Source organism: Diadema antillarum, unplaced genomic scaffold (genome assembly GCF_040938485.1).
Source record: "Diadema antillarum isolate AM-2024a unplaced genomic scaffold, OU_Dant_1.0 seq00000268_RagTag, whole genome shotgun sequence".
Classification (NCBI taxonomy): Eukaryota; Metazoa; Echinodermata; class Echinoidea; order Diadematoida; family Diadematidae; genus Diadema; species Diadema antillarum.
In genome coordinates this window covers 299,545-325,838 of record NW_027271304.1, presented here as the reverse complement: position 1 = coordinate 325,838, position 26,294 = coordinate 299,545, and the positions used below count along the sequence as shown (strand labels likewise).

General features: G+C 36.4%; 2 protein-coding genes across 2 annotated transcripts in view; both read right to left on the bottom strand.

Moving 5' to 3' along the window:
- Positions 1-832: 832 nt before the first annotated feature.
- LOC139729892 (uncharacterized) lies at positions 833-6,155 on the bottom strand. Its single transcript, XM_071640814.1, has 5 exons — positions 5,554-6,155; positions 4,445-4,725; positions 3,381-3,817; positions 1,662-2,131; positions 833-1,094 (listed from the first exon to the last, which is right to left on the bottom strand). Exons 1-5 carry the CDS (start codon positions 6,153-6,155, stop codon positions 833-835), a joined length of 2,052 nt encoding a protein of 683 aa, XP_071496915.1.
- Positions 6,156-7,032: 877 nt separating this feature from the next.
- Positions 7,033-26,294, bottom strand: part of LOC139729891 (ADP-ribosyl cyclase/cyclic ADP-ribose hydrolase 2-like) — a 35,072-nt gene continuing 15,810 nt past the window's right edge. The window contains exons 3-6 of the mRNA XM_071640813.1: positions 11,911-12,040; positions 10,765-10,995; positions 7,641-7,720; positions 7,033-7,129 (exon numbers count right to left, since the gene is read on the bottom strand). Coding sequence (XP_071496914.1) covers positions 7,033-7,129; positions 7,641-7,720; positions 10,765-10,995; positions 11,911-12,040 — 538 coding nt within the window. The remainder of the gene's footprint in view (positions 7,130-7,640; positions 7,721-10,764; positions 10,996-11,910; positions 12,041-26,294) is intronic.

Here is a 26,294-nt window from a genome sequence, read left to right as displayed (position 1 = left end):
TACAATAAACCATTACAGGTTTGTTCTCACGCCGACATGTAATTCACGCACTATCAAAAGATGAAGGGGTGCACTAAATCAGTATACCATGGCATAATTGTACAACTCACTGTTCAGAAACACCATGAATATAGACCACTGAATTACTGTAGGTCGTTCATGCTATTAAGAAATAGAACTAATTCAGTATTTTTAAACTCCTCCCGATGGTCACTTTCAAACTTTGGATCCCCATGCTGATAACTGAAAATTCAACCTCGCTCACGAAACAAGAATCAACATGTTGTGTTGAACATGCAACAACATGTACATTGTACATTGCAGGAGTAAATACAAGTGTACTAAAAGATACTGTACACAATTGCTATAATTCACCCAATGGGATGCATTAAACTCCATTGCAATTTCTAATCATTCCTGTACATAATCTGGTAGTACATACATGTGTACATGTACGTGTTTAGCATATTACAGTCTTGAAAAATAGAAATACACCTGTAGCACAGATTAACTGAAGATGTACAATCAACCAATACTTGACAGACTATGTAGCACAAGCAAAACATAGTAGAGTTGTAATGCAATTTCTGGGAAAAGCATAAGAACTAATCAACATCAAGCAATCAACACTCTAAAAAGGATCTTGCATAGTCGCCCTGAGCATATTGAGCGATATTCAGCGTTCCACAAACTTAGTTGAGTGGAACAGAAAATAACAAGAGTTTTGGGTTGGAAGACCTAGAAGTAATTAGTATACTGTACATCTGCATGAGGCCATGGAAATGTTCTTGAAGTGTCAACTACTTGTACACTGTAGGACAGGAAGGTACAGCTATCGGAGTCCTGCTTCCATTTCCTCTCCAACGTCAATTCCAGGAGGTGGAGGGCAGGTGATGTCTCTGGACTCCGGACGGCAGAATGGACGGATCTTGGTGTAGAGGTACATCTGGCGCTCTTGTGGAAGCCCGGGGACCGGCAGACTGGGAGGAAGCATTCGTGGTGGTCTTGCGCCAGGCTTCAGAAGTTGGTGTCGCACCTCTTCATCGTCAGCAAACTCACGACAGTACACCACTCCTGGCTCTTCAGATGTGAATCTGCACATAGATATAATTTTTATATAAAAATGACACAAAATGAACATAGATAACCTTGACTTGATGGGTACATGTGTATTTCCACTTGCCGGTCATTCATCTCTTTAACTATAAAGACTTTAGGAAAGTGCAGGAAGCAAGATTACTGAGTAACAACTTTTGCAAATAACTACATTTACTAAAATAAGAGAAAGACCATCACGAATGATGAGCTTCAGATGCAAACATGTAGTGCAACCTGACCAAACTGTCAAGCCCTCATTTAATTGCAGTTTTTTATAACACAAAAACAAAGTCAGACAAAGAGAAGTCACAAATCTACCAGTGTATACATAGACATGTATATCATAAGCATGACAAGCACTCTTCTAAGGAAGCATGTGAGGATCATCGATTTTAGGACAAATTTGTACATGTCCTATTCTCTCTTCTCAATAATTAATCAACATGTATTTTTTCTTTCTTTTTTTTTGACGTTCACTATCACATATTTTCAATAACACTCTTACAAAAAATGTCCTAAACCTGAATATGAATATGTGCACTAGGGTAATAATAGTAAATTACCTGAAGTGGTGATACTTCTTGACATCTGCGATGGGCTTGAAGTGGGCTGACAAGAACTCCTGCCATGGGTATGTAGGGACATTCTGCCTTCCCGACTCATCCCCTACAAGGACTGGGACATTCAGCCCTGAAGGGGAGCTGCTCCTCACCACGTCTACGATGTCTTGGAGGGTTGATACTTCTGATGCCCTGTACCTCTTCTTCAGGAGACCGAAGCCATAGTCTGGGGCAAACTTGGTGTGACCGGCTACCATGAAGTTTAGGTCGATCTCCATGTGCAGCTTATGGATGCAGCGCCAGGCCAGGTACCACAGCACAAACTTATTCTTGTTCTGGCCAGCACAGTTATCGCAGTGAAGGTGGGCGACCTTCTCTCCCAGACCAAAGCAGCGAAAGAAGTAGTGGAGATATGATATGACGGCAATCGATCCCTTTGAGTGGGCCATGCCCTCGTCGACTAGGAAGTTGACCTGAAAAGAGAGAAAAGACAAAAGCAAAGAAAGAAAAAAGGTTAAGACACTTAAAAATTTGTAAAATCTTTTGGAATAAAAAAATTGACATTCAAATAGAAATTCTCTTCTACACTGTGCTTACTTTATGTATGCTGTACATGCTAGCTTGAATCAAACTTTATGTTCACATTTCAACAGCCTTTTGTTTCCCAACAAAATTAGTCCTCAATCATTGTAGACGTACAAAAGTTGTAATACACTTGTACCTCTGTTCAAATTTTGTTCACTCAATAAAGTAAAATTTCTGTTATGGGCAATTCCGCAGTTAGGTGGACATGACATGGATAAAAGAAATGTGCCTCTTTATCTTACTCTTTAATTTAGGTATCAACTAATGCCATGGATGTTCACCAATCACTAAGGTCTTTCAATTTCAGTAGATTTTATTTTTCGTATTTATTGATTTTGCGAGATCTAAAACCATCATTTAAAATGCACATGTGGGACTGGGGATGCTGAAATTCACTTAAATGCAAATTACAGTGGGTTGCTTTGAAATTTTTTCCTCAAATTTTTGCTAAAAGGTAAAAGATGAATACATTTAAATACTCCAGAAGTCATGTGACATTTTGTCAATTACAGAAGGGTGAAATGACCTGCGGAATTACTCCGGACAAATGTAACATTACTAACCGTAACGTTACTAACCATGCATTTGGGGGTCTAGCTAATGAATTATCGGTCAAACTGCTAAAAATATTTGCGTGAACATTTGTCATGATGCAATAATTGAAATTACTGCAACACTTTGTTTGAAGTAACTTGAAATTTTGCACACTTTTTGTTACAAGACATTGACTTTTTTGTCATGTCCTTTTTTCGTAACGTTACTAACCAGCCCTTTTAGTTGCCATAGCAATTCTAATATTTATTGAATTGTACTCATTCTTTTCTATATCATAGACCTGGGGAGGATGAACATGTTTTAACATGATTTTGAGTTGAAATGAATAAATGGTGATTTAGCAGTAAAAATAAATATCTAAATTTCTTTAAATGTAACGTTACTAACCGCGGAATTGCCCTTATGCATCAGCCAGGAAAACTCTGTCAAAAATGTTTTCTTTAGCAAATTGATACAATGAGCAATGAGGCTTAAAATCAGTAGCTGCATTTTGGTATCTAAGATTTAAAAATGTAGGATATGAGTATTCACATCCTCCCAAAAGATTTATAACTAGAATTGCTGTCTAATATAAAAAATTACCTGTTTTGGGATGCCTTCACAATTGATGCCGAATATCCCACACTTCCTTGGGGTAAGGAAGTACAGTGGACCAGGCTGCAAGGGATTGGAGGGGAAGTGGACTTGCTGAGCGAAGTCGAAGCTGTAGTGCATATCTCCCTCCCGAGAACATGGTGGATGAGGTCCAAGCTCAGCTGGATCCCTTGTGATGCTGACGCGACTTGCAGCTGTCTGTTGGCGGTAGTTCTCACGCTCGGCGATGACGCAGTCTAGATGCTTTTGGTGCGATGCCAGCTGCTCCTTCTTCTCCGACTCTGTCTGGTTCGCCAGTTGGAACAGCCGAGTTGTATTCTTCTGACAGCGCCAACACAGATCAGTCATGGGTTTGCAGGTCATTATCCGTGGCTGGTACTTCACCCACACTGCTCGGAATGTGCTGAGAGCCATCGACCTGGCACCTGTAAATACAAAAGCAAAAAGACAAATTTTGCTATTCTTTTGAAAACTATACAAAATTTTGTAAGAACAAATTAACACATATGTATACAATGTAAATTAAGATTTGTATCAGTGTACAGTACCAGCCAAAAGTCAAATTCCATAGTGATAATGAAACCTAAAGCAGTGGGAATGAGGGAAATATAATGCACATGTACATGATAAGCACATACAACAGTATGTATCTTGTATTGTAACATTAAAAATTCTATTGACTCTTATACATAATAGAACAATTACTTCTTAAGATTGTTTGCTTATATACAAATTGTATGAAGGGTTTGTTTGCAAAAACTGATAAGTCCATTTTTGAAGATTTTGAAATACGATCTCTGTCATAAAGTACAAAATAATACATTTAAAATGATATGTTGGTCACTACATAATAAAGGTATGTTTTTGAAGTTATGGTCAAAAGAAGCAAACATTTTCATATTATTCTCTTTATTTTTCTTGACCTTTAATCGCAAATATCTCCATTTGGCAAATATGAACTTACTGGTTTTTGTAAACAAACTCTTCATATGTTGCTATGTATTTGAGGAATGTAAAAACAGGCATGCATGCTACAAAAATTAAAAACACACCTTTATCCTTCATTGCTTGCTCGTACAAGCGATGAACCGAGGCTTTAGTGGCAGAAGCTGGCAGAAGACGCAGGTCTGACCGTTTGAAGCCTGGAATCCTTCCGGGCAGGAAGACAGCATGATCCTCTGCATAGTTGGTGATGAAGGTGACTGCATCTCTGATGTCGGTCGGGGATAGGAGGTTAGTCCTTGGTGCCCTCCCACCAGACTTTCTCTGCACCGGTGTCAATCCATGATCACGAAACCACTTCTTCAAGGCAATCAGCTTATTGTGTGATATGCTTTAAAGGAGATGAAAGAAGAAAACAAAATAAGAAATACTGTAAGTTGGATACTTATGTATTGGTCAATAACATAACTAATTGGCACCTACAGTATTCAAAGCTAAACTAAAAGTGTACTAAAAATAAAAGGAGTGGGTCTACACAACAGTACCCGGGCTAGCAGTACTGTATGGGCCAGACTCAGTCTGTTCTTGGTCTGCCATGGACAAGCAAAAGAAGCCTAAAAGAACAAGGTTTGTACAGACCACATCAGTGAGATGAAAGGATTAATGCTTTCCTTCAAGATATGATAGTGATACATTCAGGAGTATAGGTAGAGATATTTTAATTGTGTAAGTCCTATGGAACACCTTACCCAACTCTGTTCACCTTTCACCAACACAAGAGACTTTCAAAACAAAACAGAAGAAGTAATCAATATTTTGGTCATTCATCGTAATTTCTTTATTGTTGTTGTACAGTAGTCAGTTGTTTTGTATTACTATCACATATGTATTTTCTCATTTAATTCGTATTGTTATAAAATTATTTGTAGGAATTATTGTAAAGCAGGCAATAGACTATAGAGATTTCAGTGTAGAATGTGCTACACTGCTGCTATAAATGTACAATACCCAATAACGTCTACATTATTTTCTAAACAGCCCAACTCTGAGACAAATTTAGATTTGTACAATATTCCATAATTTGGGCCTAGATGTCAATTAATATCGAGACATGGTCATGAGATCCGCTGACTATAGCAGAAGCATTTAATCAACGTCAAGCTCACGATTAGGTTTATTCGAGTCAAGACTCAAGTGCATTTACAAGATTGATACTTACCAGTGCAGGTACAGGAACATTTCTCGGCATATCCCTTTTCCTCTAAAGAAGTACTTCATTCTTGCCCTTTCCCTTTCCTTTTGATTTGCCCGACGGGAGCATTGTGTGTTCTTCGAATTGTCGCCGTGTGCACTGATTTGTATCAGCACCACGAGGTCTTTTTGGTCTCTACTAAGTTCCATGACACTTAGCCGAAATGCAATTACGTCCTCAGAGTCAAACAATGTCATGCATTTCCTACCACACTTGCACGTACAAGTACATGTTGTGTCTTCAAAATCGGGTGGCAACTGATCATTCGCATTCTGCAAGTCTGCAGGGGGTTTGGGGGCCGTGGTTTCCTCTACTTCTGGTAGGCTTTCCATGTCTACATCACTATACCCTCCTTCCTCACCGAGAGTCATGTCTTCTGCTGGATCTTCGTCCTCCTCCTCCTCCTCCTCCTCCTCTTCCTCCGATTCATCAGCGCGAGCGGCACTGCAAAAGTAGTCCGTGATGACATCTCGCCACGCGTCCTCGCCAGCGCTTCCCCGTAGATTGGACTCGGACAGATGCTCCAAAGCAGCAATAACATGCCGCTCGCGATTCCCCCCTCGATTCATCACACGCAATTCACCAATCCGTTAAACGAAGATTAAAAAAACACACACACAAATACAAACACTATAAAAAGAATGAATTTAGCTGTGAGTGTGCACTCTAAAGCCCGATATCGTGGATTACCGATAAAGCTCTCTTTGAATATCGCTATTATAATAATCACGGTACGTGTCTGCTGTCCAGTATAAGTAAGCTGTATTGTACTTGGATATCAATCTGTAATCGATGCGGCACGCTTACGCATGCATTGTTTTTCTGTGCAATTCAAGTATAATAGAAAATCAACAAACAACGAACGCACGTGTGCTCCCTAGATAGCTTGATGGGCATAGCGCACCCGACACACACCACAGAACACAAGTCGACTGGGCAGTGTGCGAGCTTCACGCTTCGGTTAGCGGCAAGCAGCAAACTGACCAATGAGATCACCCTGGTCGTTGTTAGGGGCGGAGCCTATCTGTGGCGCTCAATCCAAATTTTCGAACCGGTTTCTGTTTCGTTGAAACGCCAAAAAACATGGCCCAGAAAAACGCTATTTTTTGGTCTTTCCCTTCATCATTTTGCTTCGAAATTTCGACAGATGATAGAAGACATGTCAGACTCCAATAATATGTCAAAATTAGAAAACCATAAGTTTTGACCAATTTTGATGCTCTGACTTCAAACTCGATTTTCACGGCTTCGACCGTGCGCGACTTTAGGACCTTTTTGTTGTAGCGGGTCACATATATATATATATATATATATAAATATATATATCATAGTATATTAACGTATATTATGTCTGTGTGAGAGAGTGACAGAGAGAGAGAGAGAGAGAGAGAGGGGGGGGGGGGGAGTCTATCAACATATTGAAGATTATAATAATTCTCGATTTACTTACCCGAACTGTTTTTCCAAGTCAGTGACAAGATATATGTTCACTGCATCGACCTCTGCAGCGGGCATGTTGACCAGCTCGTATTGTGCAAAGTAGCTGTAAGCAAACCGATTCCAGACCATGAAGGCACAAAATGTGGAAGGTATTCAGAAAATATTAAAGCTGAGATACATTGCCTATTCGAATTTCCTATCCTATGTTCAGTCACACTCAATCAATCACATACACATCCATAACTAAAATCATAGCATTTTCATACAAAAAATTATGTACGATTTTGAGATGTACGTTAATTTCTTTATATCATAGAGGCAGATTTGATTTCCATTAATGAAAAAAACACTACTTTAGCAAAAGACGCATGGATATGAAATATCAGCAAAATACGAACACAAAAGAAGACCTTAAGAAAGCAATGTCAATAGATAGCAGTTAATGTCCTGGTAGCATCGCCATGAAAATGATCATATTTACTGTAATTCAAGCTAACGTATTAAAGCATGAATGTTTCATTACGCCTTCAGTAACAGTGGGAATAAAAGATAATCATGATGTCTGACCACTATACATTGCTTTGTCAGATACAATCTCTGAAGTGTATATTCACCTTTCGTTGATTTGAAAAGCACCTCCTTCTCTGTTGCTATTCAGAAACACTCTTACTTGGCCCTTTGCTTGTTTGCCGAACTGCATGAAGATGGAAAAACAAAACATACACAATACATTGTAGTCCCTTATCACACTCGATATTTCACTTGCTTTCAACTTGTGTGACGTCACAATTGAGTACCTTGAGTGAACGGGGTACCGGTCAAACATTGAGGAAGGACGAATCTGAATTAATCTTGTGAAAATTGAAGGAAATGATAAGAACCATTTTTCTGTACACAGAACCGTTCAGTGTGGTGTGATATTGTAATCTTTTGATGATATCACGAGCGTATTAAAACACAAAGAACTGATGCTCATTATGCAGTCACATAAACATATGTTTTTGTTATGTGCAATATTACAATGTACACATATATGATATCAGTGTAACCATCTGGTTCGTTTCTTTGTTTTCATTTTCCTTCTGACAATATAGCTAGATACACTATTATATTATATCATATTATATTATGTTACATTATATTATATTATATTACGTTATATTATATTATATTATATTATATCATATTCTATTATATTATATTGTATCATATTATATTATATTATATTATGTTATATTATAATATCATATTATATTATATTATATTATATTATATTATATTATATTATATTATATTACATTACATTACATCTTATTGAATAATATTCAACTGCTTCTGTGGGCTCCAGTTAAGTTGGATGTAAAGGCGGGACCACTTCATCGGATTATGCACCCTTCTCTTTGCGATGAATGATTGAAGTGGGACATTTAAAGGCATTATTTACCATTTGCAGATAAAACAAAAACCCAGTATGCGTGCTTCAAAATAGTCCTAAAATGCAAGTTAGGGCTAGAAGCAACCACTGTAAAATTTGAATCCATGTAATCGATATTAAGTGTTGTTAAATATAGAAAATGAGAACAATAGTTATAATAAAAATGTTTCCGGATTAAACCGTCTACGGTTACGGTTTATTGAGGAAAACACTGATATCTCCTCATATTTTAGACTTCATTGCAAAAATTTTATATGGTAGGATGTTTTGTGATACAACAGACCTACACATAAGCATCAAATGTGACATCTTGAAAATGTTTGAAATCACTACTCCCAAAGGTAAATGGACCTTTGACATGCGGGAGTTATGACTCCCTCACAAGCAGGACTTCCATTTTATGTCCTATTAATCCGAGGGACAGGATGTCTAATACCACTATACTGATAGAGCTAACGACATGATAACACACATCATTGCTCTGTAAATGGAGTTGAAATACACTAAGTGCATTTATTGCATATCACTCGCTGAATGGCGTTGTTATTACTCATGTTTGAAGGGGGTGGGGTAGGAGGAGAGAGAAGAGAGCACATTGACACCCATCTACAGAAAAGGATGGTCTTGTAATCATTCTTGCCAGAGCGTAACGTATAAATAGCGATAGCGTTACGCATAAAGAGCGATAGCGTAGCGTACAGGTATAAATATCACAGTGCAATGTATTTAAGAAACATAGCATTTTTAAAGTCCTTTGAAGTGACATGACAAAAAGCAACATCCCCAGTTGCTTCGACAAAAGTTCTACACAGTCCTGCAGTTAATCAGCAATCGCATGCAAAAACTTCCATTATTTATGACACACAATCAATCGGAATAATATAGGATGGTTATCAATACGGTAGGAATATCTTTAAAGATGCTTGGTTTATTTAAAAGCGTTCGTCAGGCTCGAGGGAACAAGGGTCATGAATAAATCAATTGGATATATGGCGTAAGGATTAAACGTATAACAAAAATAGCTAGCGGTAACACCACTAAGAGAAAGGAAGTCACCCATGTAGATTATCTAAGTCAATGTAAGCATTCGAGCGCTATAAAGATAAATGATGAATGCGTAATGACAATGATTTTCTAATGCATTCTGTATGATGTACTTCACTACACTTTGATATTAAACGCCGCAGACATAAAATCCGACAAAATACGATTCTTAGTGAGTTCGCTGGAAAAAAAAAAGAAGCTCTTGTTTTTCTTCACGGAATGACGGATAGCGTGTAATGTACTTCGTTCTGAATTTCGATGTCTGGAATGTTCTAGATTACGGACATGAAACAGGTTTTTATAATGCTCGTCACCTATATCTTTATCCCCCAATAGAATCCGCCAAAATAGCACACGTTAGGTTATTTGTTGATATTGTTTTTTTAATTCTTTTCTTTCAAATATTATAATAATCAATATTTGCTGTTTCCTAGCGACCAATTAAAAACCGTGTAAACCATGCCCTCAAGTGAAGTAACAATTCATCTGCCACTATGATTTATAACGCGAACCGAGATCTTGGTGATGTTTCATATGGCTGTTCTTAAAGTAACGAACGACTTAAGAATGACTGGTGATCATTTCTTAGGGGCTATACTTTTTCAATAATTCAGCACAAGAACTGATCACCTGCCAGTCGTTCTTAAGTCATTCGTAACTTTGAGAACATCTTTATGAAACACCCCCTGGGTTGATAATGGTATGATAGGCGCAATGTTTCCTTACAAAAATAGGCTCCAAAGCTTGAGAGGGAGAATACGGACCCTCCGGTGATGTGCGAAGTACACGAGGAGAAGGAGGGGAGGGGGGGGGGGGGGGGAGGGACGGAAGTCAAAGCAGCGTATATCAGTGTAGAATACATACCAGATGTGTTTTATAAACCTAAATAGCCTGGGGAATTTTTGGAGTTCTTACTTTCTGCAATTCGTTGTTGTTCGTTCGTTCTTTTTTTTTTCTTCATTTGTCACATCCTTTTTATTTTATTTTTTTCTAGTTTGGCATCAAACAAATTAGCAATTATTAATGAAAGAGTGTTTACTATCAATTGAAATAAGACTTTTTTTTTCAGATAAACTTATACAAAGGAAATTTCTGACATGTATTAGATGGTGATAGTAAGCGATTCTTATGGTCTGGCAATTTAAACTGTATTTAAGATGAAAATTGCGTTCCACATATGCCCCCCCCCCCCCCCCCCCCCCAAAAAAAAAAAAAAAAGTTAAAATGTTGGAGAAACATATAACTACGATGCAACTTACATAAGTGGAAGCCATAGCCCAGAAAGCATTAGCTGATCCCTTCGCAAAGCCACACTCTTCAATCGTCGGACAGGAGTCGTAGCGGATGCCCGGCGGGTCCTCCTGCCCGCAAAAGATGAGGTTGTTGATGAGGTAGCCGACCAGGGAATATTCCAACGTCCACGACCGTTTCCCCTCGTTGGCGTACGAGCGTACCGTCGAGTAGATGTCCCAACCGTCCCAATAGGTTGCCTGACATAGCAAGAAGATGGAACACTTTTACAGGTTGAGTTTACCGGGGGAAACCTTTCATGCAAGAAAGGCAATAAGTAGGTATGAATACTGTGAAAAAAGAGAAGCAGTTCTTTCTTCTTCTTCTTTTTTTCAAATCAGACAGATTGATATATCCCTATAGGTAAGTGGAGCCAATTTAAAGCAGCTGGTTGTTACCTAGCTGTAATAGCATAATTACATGATCTCTTGTGTGTGTGTGTGTGTGTGTGTGTGCGTGTGCGTGTGTGTAGTTGTCAAACGTGTGTTTGTTATTTCTTCACAATGGTACACTTTCTTATCTAAAGTTTGAAACTTGAAATTACAATTTCATTCTGTATTGTAGTGTTTAAACAAATATAAACCCTATTTTTATGTCCCAATCAGGAACGCCATGGCAACCAATTCACTAATGAACTGTTTGAAAGCCCGAATAATCAAATATATACAGTATGACGTTTGTTTGTTTGTTTGTGTATGTGTGTCTGGCTTTTATAAAAGATTTCATTCTCGAAGTGTTTGATATAAATTATACATACATATATATATATATATATATATATATATATATATGTTATATAAATATAATATATATATGTGTACAAATAAGACATGGTTTCATACGTCAAAATGTAATGCACTTTTAGTATAATTGTTCTGTTATAGCATTGCTCTCTTGGTTTGACTCCTATTGATTTATTATTACTTTCGATGTTTAAGTAAGAGGTTATGACAGAATATATTGCAAAATGATATTAATTTTGCCGAACAACTGTATTTGTATTCCTCTTTTTTAATTCAATTCCCATAACAGATTGTTTAATTTACGGATGACTTCAGTGAAATCAATAAAGATCAAGGGGGAAAAAAACAGCGTTGCGCTTCGATTCTATTCACCTTGTCGACGGGAACGGTGACAGTGGCTGCCTCCACGAACTCTTGGTACATCGTCTCGTCCACGTCACATGCCTCCCGGTACATGAATGAAGATGAGAAAAGCTGCCAAAGGTGGGAGCAATTTTTACCCCTGGATGGGAGGATGGGAGAAGGGGAGAGGAAAAGGAGAAATGGAAGAATAGAATGAAATGAAAAAAAAATTAAGGTGTTGTATTTCCCCTGGAGTGGTGCTAGGAAATGAAGAGTTTGTTCGCAAAAACCGATAAGTCCATTTTTGAAGATTTTGAAGTACGGTCTCTGTCATAAAGTACAAAATAATACCTTTTAAATGATATATTGGTCACTATAAAGGTACATTTTTGAAAATATGGTCAAAAGAAGCAAAAATTTTCTTATTATTCTCCTTATTTTTCTTGACCTTTAATCGCAAATATCTCCATTTGGCAAATCTGGACTTATCGGTTTTGCGAACAAACTCTTTAAATAATTTCCAAAATACTAATTCCAAAATTTTCTAATAATTTCCTTATTCTTAAATACGAATATTTGTTGAAAAAGAAGCTGGTACGAAAACGTTTACAACCGTTATGTGGATCTGGTTCTAATGAAGGCACTAACATTTCATTACAATGCCTTTCCTTTATCTACTAAGGAAATGTGGTATGAGACTGTTCTCATTACCATTTTCACACAAGCACGGATCTCCTATAATAGTTAAATATTCCCGTCACCAAAGAAAAAGATGTAAACGATTAAAGTATCAGCAGTAGTAGTATACCGTCCTCATCACTTATCGCATTTATAGCTGCAGGTGAAATATTAAAATGAAACCCCATCAAATCATGTCGAATCAATATTATGAAACATAGGATTAACACGACAACGCGGAAGTCTTGATCACATTAATGGTGCTAAAAACGTGTTTGAACAATCCCCATATGTACGGTATGGGACGAAATAAAGCAGAGTACTTATGAACTGCAAATGCTTGCGCCCGTTTAAGTACACGTAAAAACAAAGAGAGAGAGATCGCGCGATTTGTTATTTGTAACGTCGATAAACAAGCTATCAGATATCAAAGACAACCCCAAGGTATGACTCGGTCCAGGCTCCTACACACTCATATGACAGCACATTATCAATTTTCATGATTGGCAATCCACGACCCCGTTTGCACCAATGGCCTGGGCTATTTTATGATTGATTCCATGATAGGTTTCTCTTTACATTCCTGAAGGCAGGCGTGCCTTTCAGTACTAATATACCATTTCACCTACTTCCATACGCATAACTGTCCCTCCCTAGTTGGTGAAATGAAATTGAACTCCGAATTGTTTCAAATCACTATAAAAAAGGAAGTTTGACCGTGTTTATAACCCACGCTATGAAACACTGTGTCAGATAACAATACGAATCTGGGTTAGGTTTTTATGGAAATTAATTAAAAAAGAAACATAAATTAAGTTCATAACATAGCCATCAAACGAATTGTGTTTTACAAATGCATGTTAAGTTATTGTACTGATTCGTAATTCCATGATGATTTACGTGGCCAAAAAAAAAAAGAATTTCTAAAAATATGTACTGTAGCATATACTTTATAACACGAATCATTTTTAGTAACTTTCTTCAGATTATTGAATACGCCCACAAAAAAACAACAACTTCCGATTAGGAACCAAGATGATGTCTGTACATACTGAGCATAACTTCCAGGTTTTTCCTGCAATTTTGTTTCTTAATAATAATGCTCAGTCTAGGGAATGGTGCATTCAAATGTCTTTTATGAAACATACAATTACTGTAGCAACGATTGACATATGGAGTCACTTTCAGAATCTTGGTTTGGAAGTTATTCTTTTTTATCTATTTATTTTGGGGGATACCCTAGTACTTTGAATAAAAGCAATAGAAAAAAAATATTGTAAAATGTAGGGCATTTAGATATTCATTCGGCCACAAACCTGATGATGAGTGTGTCATGTATCAACACAAGTCATTATTCATTTGCTTGCATAGTTCCTTTAATGAATATGCAAACACAGAAATGAGATGCAACTGTTATGAAACGGTTATAAGAAATATAAAGATGAGTACTAATAATCATGAGGAAATTCATGACACCTTTTCATTTCACAGTGCATCTATCAACGTGAGCATGGTAGTTATACATTGTACTCAGTTGTGCATTTTTACTAACGTCTTAATCTTAATTGCAAATTTAACTATCATGAGAGAAAAAAAACCTCTAACACGACCTATGTTGAATATCAAAGTCAACGTTAAAATCAGGATTGTAACAGTCAAGTGTAATCCATGGTGTAGTCCTTGATTATACGTCTGATTCAAAATTAGATGCATATACCAGGAAAATAGACGAAAACATCGCATAAAAGTATCCTCCTACCAACAACCACAACAGAAAAAAAAGCCTCAGAGCCTCAGCTGACGACAATGACCAGGATACGTCGACCGAATCCGACAGACTGGAATCATTTGATTCCACCCGTTGTATAACCTTGACCAGCTTGTTAAACACCACAGGAAACGCCATTACAATTAGCAGTCGCAATGTTCGAGCATCATTCTTCAGTGGTCAAGCGTTTCCGCCCAAGTACTAGGACCTCACGGCCAATTTGTGCATATCAGAGAAAAGGTCAGTCCAAGTGATAGACTGAGATAGACTGGAAGACTGCACACGATAATTTTTTTCAGGGTCTGTCATCAATTGTCAGTGATAGTGCCTATTGCTGGTCTCTAATTGTGCAGAACAAGCGGGCATGATAATGGGACATCAAGCCACTGTGGCAAAACTCGAAATTTCTGCTTCGACACACAACATCTTGTATTGCATAGGCCTACATGTTGGAGACCACGTGCACAACAACTCCGTTTTGCAACTCTAGATGTACATAATCATACACAACATTTTCTACAGCATGGCTCATCAATATGTATATGAATAGCATGGCCCTAATAACACATTGTATTGTCAAAATCCTACTATCTAATTTAACCATGAAAAAAAAAAATCTCAATATAGACATAATGTGCAAATGACTCACTATATACCATTACATATATTATCATTATTATTATCATTATATATATATATATATATATATATATATATATATAAGTATATGAATATATATACATATATATATATATATATATATATATATATATATAATATATATACACTCTACATAACTATTCAAGAAGAACATATAAAAGGACCCACTTCGCTTCTCTGGTAACATCGCAAACGTCAGGGCAAAGTCTCGGTGAAATGGTCAAACAAACAAACAAAAGTATAAGAGTTTGAATTCTTTTAGGTGCTCCCTCCCTGAAAAAAATTGTTACACGTTTTTGTCTTATATTACATTATATGAATAGATTATATGAATAGATTATATATACATATGAATATATGTATACTATATATATATATATATATATATATATATATATATATATACACACATACTCTGTCCCTCTTCAGCCAAATTTATAAATGAGTGAGTGATAATACTTGGTGATGGTGAAAGGGTAATATAATTTCACTGAAAGTCTCACTGAAAGTCAGTGATAGCACCGAAGAGGCCGCAGTTGCTTAAATGTGTATAGAGACATAAACAAAAATGGTCTTATAGCATGTGAAAAACCATGTTACTATCAATATCACACGTTCATCATTTTCTTTTAACATATCAGTCTTTAATAGTATTACTATCACTTAGAATATCAAATTTATTACATAGATTATATCCGTCGATTCTATCCTCTCTATTTTTGGCTCTCGTAAACATGTAAGTCATTTTTAGATACAATAATTTGCCGCTCCTACAGCGTGTTTACCCAAATGAATATATTGTAATCATTAGCATCAGTATCTATTCTACTATATCTATTCAGATTATTAGGATCTAACAACAAAAACATCATCATCAACAACAACAACAACAAGCTTCCAAACCAAGATTCTAGAATAAGAGTTAAACCAAGATGTTTGGTTTAAACCAGGATATTTGGTTTAATCACTGCTAAATTACTGAAATGGTTATGAAAAGACAATGGAATGCACCTTCTACTATCAAAACTAAGCATAATTTACATACTTCCATGTTGCTAATGCTATCAACAAAAGGCACTGTCTAGAACCGTGCGAGTTATGTTTAGTCTAGGGAAATGTGTACTGAGCAGTCTTTAATAACTTAATATCAATTTAGCAGTGGTTGAAAGGCGATGTCATCGACGGAATCTTGGTTTGGAAGATTTTTCTCCTTTTTTTTTGGGGGGGGGGGCGGAGCATCTCTAAGTGATCATGTATAGAAAAAGAATGAAAGAATACATTTATGGTACTTGATTCCATATTATTTTGGCCAGATAAGTAATGATCAGAGATTTATGAATTATAAAACAGGCAACATGCATTTGCAATGACATAACCCTTTAATTACTGGTGTGCACGCTTTCAGTACACCTGTCCAGTCATGTCGTATAATACCTTCTTCATCTGATTAATATGAAGGTCAGGTCTCGATTTCCAGATGGACGTTTCATGTAGAGTCCAGTGAAAGGAAATTTGAATCATTTAGAAGCTCCATGCTAGTACAAATGGTTACATAACTTGATTTAAGCAAAATTGAATTACTTATATACCTAGCAGGTATTTACAACCAAAGAGATGGAGGTTACGAATACACAAGTACAGCTGCAGTCACATGGCAGCGATGCCCGCATGATTCCGTATAGACGTATCCCCTGACAATCAACCGTCACAGCCTGTAATAGTCAAACTACAGTTGTCATGGTACTCTATACTTCATTTGACATATCCCACGGGTACCCAACTTATCACAGACAATAAACAACACTCAAATTATCATTCCGTCATCAGTTTATATCATTGGCATCGTTACTCATGTAACGACTTTACTTTGAGTAAACTAACATTTTTTGTTCGTTTTTTTCTTGTGATACCTTTTCAAAGTGTCCCTTGTTCCATTTCCCAAGCAAACAAACAAACAAACCAAAGAAAAAAAAAAAGAATATTTCTATGAAGTTAACCTCGCCTATATCTACTGACCTATTTCGAACTAGACAGAATTAGTAAGGACAGTGCTCGAGTTACAGCCCAGGTATATACCTCCATATTACCTGAAGCAATGGATATTTGAGCTGTCAGGGTGATAGCTGACAGAGATGATGAAAGACACCCCCCCCCCCCAAAAAAAAAAAAAAAAACTCTTCTATATAAAGAGTGAATTGAAACCATACGATTTTTTTTTTAAATATGACAAGACGACTAACTACATTAATCTGTAAATTCAGGTTTGCCTGCCCTCAAGCAAAGGTTTGTCAACGCGTGCTAATTTTGGCAATCTCTGAGGGGTGGAAGGGGAGGAAGGTAGAAACAGAAGAGAGACAGAGTAAGGGAAGGGGTGGGGTCGTCACTTTCATAATCATTGAAATTATAGCTTTGATGATTTTTCATTACTGCAAAGTTTGAAGTGATGATTGAAAATGATTCGTTTCACGTGCCTTTTTTTCGGTTTCGTTTTTTTTTTCTTTCATTTGTTATAGACTTGAATGGAATATCCATACATCATATAATACTAAAATATAATCATAGAAATTACATATACGTATATATATACTGAAAGAAATTAGACTGAGGCGGACGTTGCTCTCGATCTTGTTCTCCCATTTAATCAGTCAAGCTTATATATATATATATATATATATATATATATATACAAGTTGTATATGAGCAAAATAAACAAACAAACAAACATAAGAAAGAGGTGGTTGTTAAGGAGCACATTTCAAGGTTAATTTAATTCGTTGTGAATGTTTCATCAATCAATTTTGTTAATTCTGTTTGATTCCAGGGTAGCTTGCGAAATCAATATTCGTCATGTTTTATCTAGGCAAAAGGCTAATGTAAGTGGGGAGCAATACATGTTGCTCATCGACATTCGAACATCAATGAATATCAATTTGATCCCTTGAGTTGTCAGTAATTTCCTGACGTTATCTTCTTTAATGATATTTATAGTCTTACAGGAATGCAAATGCTAATTACGAATCCTGCCCTCAGAATGGTATAATTGAAAGTGCATTCCATGAGAGGAGCCCTCTATTAGTAGGATGAATTCGATTCAGATTAGATATAGATAAACAATATTGTTCTTTAAACAATTGTATTTCCAGCAGAGTCAAAATTGAGAAATCTGCACAATTCTGACTCTTTTTGACATCTTGACTTCTTGTTTTGAGAGTGCAGTCTTAGTCAATACAGCAAATTGTCGAGAACTGTCAGTATTTCAATATGTATCCTAGATGATGGCTGAATTATTACAAAACCATCAATCATTGTCTGAAGTAGTGGTTATAAATCTCTCCCACGGGCACGACAACCTCAAAGCAGCTAAAAAGATGCTTGGGTAATTGTGTTATATTTCTCTCTCTCTCTCTCTCTCTCTCTCTTGCTAAAGAAGAGACCCAAGAAGAGACTTGCTAAAGAAGAGACCAAAGGCAGGATTTTTCTCTTGATAACACAGTCATGGCAAAATTGAAATTTGATAAAACGTATAAAAGTTACACAGGGATTCGCATGGATGAAATTACGTACATTGATAGCATTTATTTACCATAATTACAGCCAGCTATCGTCATCGTAATTATTTCTTCTCTAAAAAAGTAAAGCACAGTTGTTTAATGCTTGCTTAAGTTAGATTCCTTCTGGTAGTGCTTCACAAAATACCGTTCCATAGGTCGCATGGTTCCGTAAACTCCTTGCTCCTCCAGTACTTTATTGTCGATGGTAAATTATGCTGGTAGCCATGTATAGTTGGCATGTATACGTCTACCTTTGACATGTTATGGAAACGATATCACATAATTTTATGGGTGCTGTTAAACACTTTTTTTTTTACTCAAAGACGAAATATATCAATTTGATAAGTCTATCTATTTCAAGCTCTACGCGTCAGATGTCTAACTTCTAATATGTATATCTATTTATATATATGTATATATATCTAATCATGTCCCGATCAGAAGCAAAGGTTCGAAAATGGCAGTACGATAAAAACTAAAGACGATGAATTTTGCTTTAAGTTTAGGTTATCCCACAATTATTAAAATGACTTGATTTACACACTAGTATTCGATGCAATACATCGCGGTATAACGTAAAGATTAAAAAAAAATACTTAAAAGAGAGAGAATAGGTATAGAGACAAACCTTGATGAACAAAGCGATTGAACTATTAGCTACGTGTGGTTTACATTGATGTATTTTCTCATCCTATAGTACTTTACGTAGCTGCTGGTGGTATTCTTCACTATCAACTGTCAAATATTTCACCGAAGGGCGATGATACATGTAACAGAGCCATGTTCTACAAAAGTAGAAGAGGAAGCCCCATAGAAGGTCGTTGCTGTATACACCGCTGTACACTGATAATCATTCATTCTCACACGGAAGTAGGCCGTATACTGCAATAATGATACATATCTTGTTAATTTTCCAGCCCCTACTTTTACTCTTACTCTTGATAACCGCCCTGACGTATGGTGAGAGAAAGGAGCAATATAATATTTGCCATCCTGTTATGAAATTAATTCAATTTATTGTTGATTCAACTAAAACAAACAACTAGCCAAGTGTAATGTTTTCCATCTCAGTCTAGTTCCGTTCTATTTTTGCATTTTATCGTCAAAACAGTAAAACAAAAAAAAAAATAACAACGTGTCGGCATGATTATATGGACTATTAAATGCATGGAACATACTTTATAATTATGTAGTACAACCGTATAGGAAAACCACTTAGAGTAAAGATATACGTGGTAGCAATGCCAAATTCAAGGCACACTGTCAGAGGAAACACTTGGAAGAAAATTTTACGAAAATAATTAGAAATGCAGGGGGTCATGTTCGTAAGCAGAACGTGACTGTTGATACCAGTAATCATAATGTACATTGAACTCCTTGCCACTAAACTGATTGAGCAGCAAAATATTAGTATACAATTGCAGAAAGCTAGCTGGTAAAGTAACGTGTACATTGTGTTGTGATGTTGTTGGTATGTAGAAGTATACTAGTGTATACGGACTTATGTGTCAGTGTGATGTGGGAAACGTACTGTAATTCAATGGCCTTTCATACAGCCACTTCAGACTAATGTTTGTTACCCATGGCATGAGTGTCTTAATATATCGGAAAATGTTTGGATATGCGGATGTTGATTACACACACATCTGTGACATAATTACAGTACATGTGTTATGAATTACCATGCAGAACTTCGTCAATGATAAGCTTTAAGACTAACCCTTTCTTCTTTGTTTGCAAATGATTCAGAAATTAATAAAAAACAGTTTTAGTTATACCCGGTTAATAGAATATCCCTTTCTAAATACAAACTCTTTTTGATGAGACTAAGTTATTTACAAGAAAAAACAACAACAGTCGTTTATGTACGTTGGTCAAAACAATTCACGTTAGTCTATATGAGTCATTGAAAAAAAGGAGGGTCGTTGAATTTAAAGACTGCAGCTTTTCTCGCTTTGTTCAAGGAGGTTGGATATACCCCTGAGGAGACTAAATATAAATGTTGAAGGTTTGGTTATAAATCATGAACTGTGGTATTAGATGTACGGTACGTGGCTCCAGGCTTTCAATCATCAAAACGTTTCCTCCTCATCCGATAGAAAGCAACAACAAAAACAACATTAATGAAAATACAATGGGATAAATTCAATAGAATGATCTATACTTGTATCTTATAAGCTAATTGATGACCAATGGGTATGAGATATGAATTTAAAGTATCAAAATCAGAGTTCCTAAGAGTAGGTGATTTAACATTCTACAATAAAGACTACAATATTATATCTTAAAGGATAATTACAGACCAGTTAATATTCAGTCTCAACATGCTGGAAACACCCGAGTATAATTTCATAATTAGAAGGTGAAAATTTTAGAAACATTTGATAAAAACTATAGGATGAAATGGATTTGAAGTTTAGCTAATTTTTGCAGAATAGTTCTTGCACAGTGAAATGAACACACTATTTAACTGAGTGAGTTGATTGTGTTATCACCTCTCTTTTTCATTGATCATAAAAAAAAAGATGACGGAAATTAAGTTTTACTACTGAAAAAGTGTAGAATATAATTTTATATATGAATAAGTTTGAATTTTCCAGAATTCCTGAATAAATTCAAAATAATGATCGGTAAGATAATCTCTTCAATTCTCTATGTGCCAAACTGTCAAATGTGTATAAATTTTACTTAAATACATATGGACAAGAAATAAATGTGGCATGCATACAGAGAGTTAAGAAGTTTGGTATGAAAATTATCGAAACTTCATAATTTTGTAACTTCCTTAATTGTTATCAGATTTGATTAGATTTCGCTTTTCTGCTCATAACATGTTATATTTCCTTATCAGACTAATTTCTGGTGCGGAATCTTCCCTTAGTGTCTTTCCGATCTGCAAAATGATCTTATGTAATTGAAGTAATGAATCAACTGGAAAACCTTATTTGTGGCGTCTTTTTTTCAGCCGTCTGCAAGTGCTATAGATGAATATTCTTGAATTGGCAGTTCACGCAGGAACTGCAATCATATGCAACGTTAGGAAGGACATTATATGATGACACATGATATAATGCGATGCAATGCACTATAAGGGCTAAATGCGGATTGTGTATATTCTATATTCTTCTCGTTTGTCTTCCAGGCAATCAGTAATCAGCGGAGACAGTCTAGTCGATGAAGCAGACTGAGTTATGAGATAACAAGATTAATCGTCCACTTAATGTCAACTTTCGTGGGGCTCTACATTTTTGAGGGCTGTGAAACCTCAGGGTGCGATTTTAGCTGAATCTGAAAGGAGTCTTCTCTCTATATATCTCATCTGATAATTTCAAATCCAGTCTGCGGTATGATAAAAGGGATTGTTGTCCTCGCAAATAGTACCCATGATTAACGCCCATCAGAGAGAGAGAGAGAGAGAGAGGGGGGGGGGGGGGGGGGCGTGCGCTTTGTTTTGCCCCATTTGCTATGGCATTTTATTTTTGGGAATGGAAAAGGAAGTACTCAAGGTAACACAGCTACCTATAATGAGTCCCATCCTAAATGCCCCCAAACACAGAATATGATGCATTATATTGAAACCGTTTGTTTCCGGCAGACATTACCTTGGGATGCTGTATCGTGCTCCATTTAACCATGTATCAAATTTTACGCATGACAGAATAAGCAGTCGTTTCTTGGGGTTGAATATAAGCTCATTGGATATTATGGGGCTTCAGTTAAAGGAAATGATTCTTTGAAAAAGATTATATTGCACAACGTCACCCCCTCCCCCCCCCCTTCCCTCACACACAAGTCTGACATCTTGTATCCTTGTATTTTGCTCGTTTTGTTTATCTGCGTCACTTTTGTAGTGTCTTGACAATGTCGAATAATAATAATAATGATAATAATAATAATGATAATAATGATAGTAATGATAATAATAATAATACAAAGTGCAGGCAAGCGCAAATTTCAAAACAAACAGAGGACGTCGTGAAACAAAATAAAACTACAGAAAAAATGATATACTATTAATCAGGAAAAATAATGAAAGGTATGTCCGATTCTCTACGTTCTAAGTTCTATGCGCGTTTTCTTTGTTCACCCTCTTGTACTCGTCCTGGAATTGGCATTTGATTAAATGGCCCCTAGCATCAACAATAACGATATTGCACATAAATTGGGCAACTAACTTCCACGGTTGACTTCTATCATGGCGCCAAAAATCATCACCGGATAATCAGGCGTGAGTTTGTGTCCATGCCGTTGTTTTTTGTTTTTCTTCTTTTTTTCTAACTGCCTCTGCTTCAAATGTAATCACCGTTACGTATTTTACAGCGAGGCCACGCAACCCAACACCTTTTTTTATCATATTGAACTTAAAGGGGAAATCCAGTCCAAAAAAGTTAGTCTAATAAAAAAAGAGTAAAATCTAACGAGTTCCAAAAGATGTGACTGAAATTGGATGAAAAATAAGGAAGTTATGAAATTTTGAAGTTTTGCTAATTCCTGCAAAACAGTTCTTGTACAGTGGATATGAGTATGCAAATGAGTAAGCTGACCATGTCATAACCTCACAATTTTCCATAGATTGTGCACGCAAAAATGACGAAAATTCAATGTTTCTGTCATTGAAGTCTGAAGCATGATGTTATTCCCGGTTAAATAACTTTAGAATATAGTGATCAGTAAGATATACAATGTATCAGAATTTAAATCTCAAGTATAACTGCGTTTGAATAAAACACTTCAAATTTCAAAATTTTATGTACAAACTATATGGCAAGTTGTGAAGGGATGACATGCTCGCTTTACCATTTGCATATTCGTATGGACTGTTCAAGAACTGTTTCCTATTTAAAAAAAAATGCGAAAGTTCAAAATGCCATATCTTTCTTATTTTTCACCCGATTTCGATCAAAATCTTTCCAAATTATTTTACTCTTTCTTTAATATTAGACTAACCTACAATTGGACTGGATTTCTCCTTTAAAAGATATAACGTGAGTGCGTGCACATAGGCCTGTTTATCAGGTGAGGCTAGTGGTACAGGAAAGAGATAAGGTACCTCTTTTTGTTCAGCGGTTATACAATTCGTTATTCGAAAGATTTGTTATTACGAAGGTTCATCAACGGACAAAATGATCTTCATTCTGGAGGTTCGTTAATCCAAAAGCAAATCCAAAATCTAGAAACCGAATGGTTATTAGTATGCACTTCATTCTTTCCATTTTCAGATTAACGAACCTTATTTCACTTTCGGAAGGACGAACTTTTGGAATATAACTCCTCAAATGTTCCGATTAACGAACAACACGAAAATGATTCTATATATTTCAGTTTTCTTTTATTTCAATCTATTTTTACACACATGTATATGAAATTCCCCTCTAGGTCACAACGTGGCTTTATGCCTGAACTACAACAATGCGTATCTCACTTCGTGATAAAAGTGAATAACCTAATATGAGTACAGGGTCAACACAATCAGGTGTTGTACGTGTTTACATGTCATTTTAAACAGCCTCTGTCTGACCATGGACCTGGTAGGTCCATGGTATGACTATCAACTTTTATCAACATTTTGCCTTGTCTCTTTGCCTTATTCTTGATCAATTTATTATCTGATCTCAAAGCTCCACACTATTAGAAGGACAGTCAGCAGAAGAAAACAAGGTCCAGAACATGTCTACATCATTCCGAGGGTCTACAAAGTCCTTATCCTTGGACCCTCCAATAATGTAAGGTCCATACTCCAATTATCTGTGACTGTTATTGTTTTGACCCGTTGAGCAGAGGGAATCAGACCGCGGGTATAGGATTCCACAGTAAACTTTACATCACGCTTCCTTCGTGACCATCGTGCCATATCAAACTGTTGAGATGCTTGCAGGTGTATACAAAAGCTGACGTAATTAAAGAATTAGAGCTAGGTCCATGTGATGCTTTTTCTAGATTTTTTTTTTTTTTAGGTATAACGATAGATAATACAATGTATGCACTATATTTTAGCAGTTATTGTTATAGGAAACTCTACATAATATACTTTTACATCAAAGAATAAATACTTTAATGATAATATTAATGACTGAATGAACCAGCCAAGGAATGTTGTGACCATAGCGACTTCTCCTCTTTTTTTTTTTCGAAAAAAAAAAACAGATGAAAAGAAGAAAAATCATACATCGAAATTCACACATGACAGCATGAAGTCGCAGATTTTCATCTCATTGAGTAGTGATGGTAAATAGACAGCCCTGCCAGGTCCCACAGAACAAAATCACCAAAAGACATGAAAATCGCCAAAAGTCATAAAAAATCACCACACAGACACACAAGGAGAAAATAGGCATGTTTGTTAACACAGTGCATAGACTGACTGTATGATAGCCTGTCTATGGGCATGCCAGAAAGAATGTAACCTTCGGGAGATGTCCAACTGACCATCGGGGTCTCACTGACCATCGAGGTCCGTCTGTAAACTTGACCATCTCCTGGCAGTCTTGACCTTTAAAACAGATTTGCTATCTTTTAAATAGCCCGGCCGGAGAAATCCACTGTGTGGGCCGAGGACATCGATCTGCATTATAGCTGCTGTAATGCAAACCCTCTTACTGTCCTGCTCTAATTCAAAGTCCTCCTTAAGTACTGTCTCACCAACGTTCATCTGTAAATGCCACCTCCCCCTTTTTTTCTTTTCTTTTCTTTTTTTGAGCGCGATATCACCTATTTTAGCTACAGCGTGGGATATTCGAAATCAGACGTATGCTGCAAAGATTGCATTCATCTGCTCATATCTAATACTGGTTAATTTTGAAAACTATACTCAGGTTTCCAACGTATAATGAACAAGGCATCAAAATGTGCACTTCAATATCATAATCGTAAGTGAGGTTTAGAGAGATACGAGCAACTGAAGATTCGATATAGATATAAATGATCGTAGTTGGCTACAAGTTTTGTTTATGCTTCTTCGATATACCTCTAACATTTCTAACTCAATAGAAAGCTGCGATTTTTTACCTGTTTGTTGCAATTAGTCAAGATTTCTTTTTGTTGTTGTTTTCATCCTTTCATAGTTACAGTAGTAAAACATGAAAAGTGGCAAATATTCGCTCAAACCAAATTTTACGCCGAAGACTGTTTTCAGGTACAGGCGTAAATAAATTAGAAAAATTGTTAAAACTATTTAAATTCGTTAATGTTTACGATAATTTCCATTCACGTTCGGATCTAAAGAACACGATGAAACATAAGCATCGCATCGTACAGTTTCATGGCATTTCAAGGCAAAGTTAATCATGAAAGACAAGTAGATAATTTCGTCCCAAAATACGCCTATCGTGCACTGATAGGGGGTTGCATTCACTCCAGTCGTCTCTGAATACCTAGCTAGGAGCAGGGAGGTGGGAAGCCATCTTCCTGCTAGGAGCCATGGAATGATGAAGTTGGGCAGATAGATGCAAATTGAATCCCCGAATTTGAAATGACGCGGCTAATGCAGTCGCCAGACTTGATTCATGATGCTCACTCGAGCTTCTGGAATTATTCTCTTGACACATAAATCATAACAGTGAGAACATCAGGAGGAGAATAGAAAAGGAACTGAAACGAAGAGAAAAAAAAAAACACTCTACAGAGCAATTCTTTTTAGTCAACCTTGAGGTATCACCGGTAAAGATGAATCATGCTAATTTAAAACATCAATAAAACACAAATAAATGTAAGTTAGAGCATTTCGGGAAAATATATGAAGGGCAAGTGAAGAACTTTCA

Coding starts and splice junctions, on each gene's coding strand:
- LOC139729892 (XM_071640814.1), bottom strand. CDS start 6,155: ATGAATCGAGGGGGGAATCGCGAGCGGCATGTTATTGCTGCTTTGGAG. Junction 4,726..5,553: donor ATGTTCCTGTACCTGCACTG/GTAAGTATCAAT, acceptor TCTCCTTTAAAG/CATATCACACAATAAGCTGA. Junction 3,818..4,444: donor GCAAGCAATGAAGGATAAAG/GTGTGTTTTTAA, acceptor TTGTATTTACAG/GTGCCAGGTCGATGGCTCTC.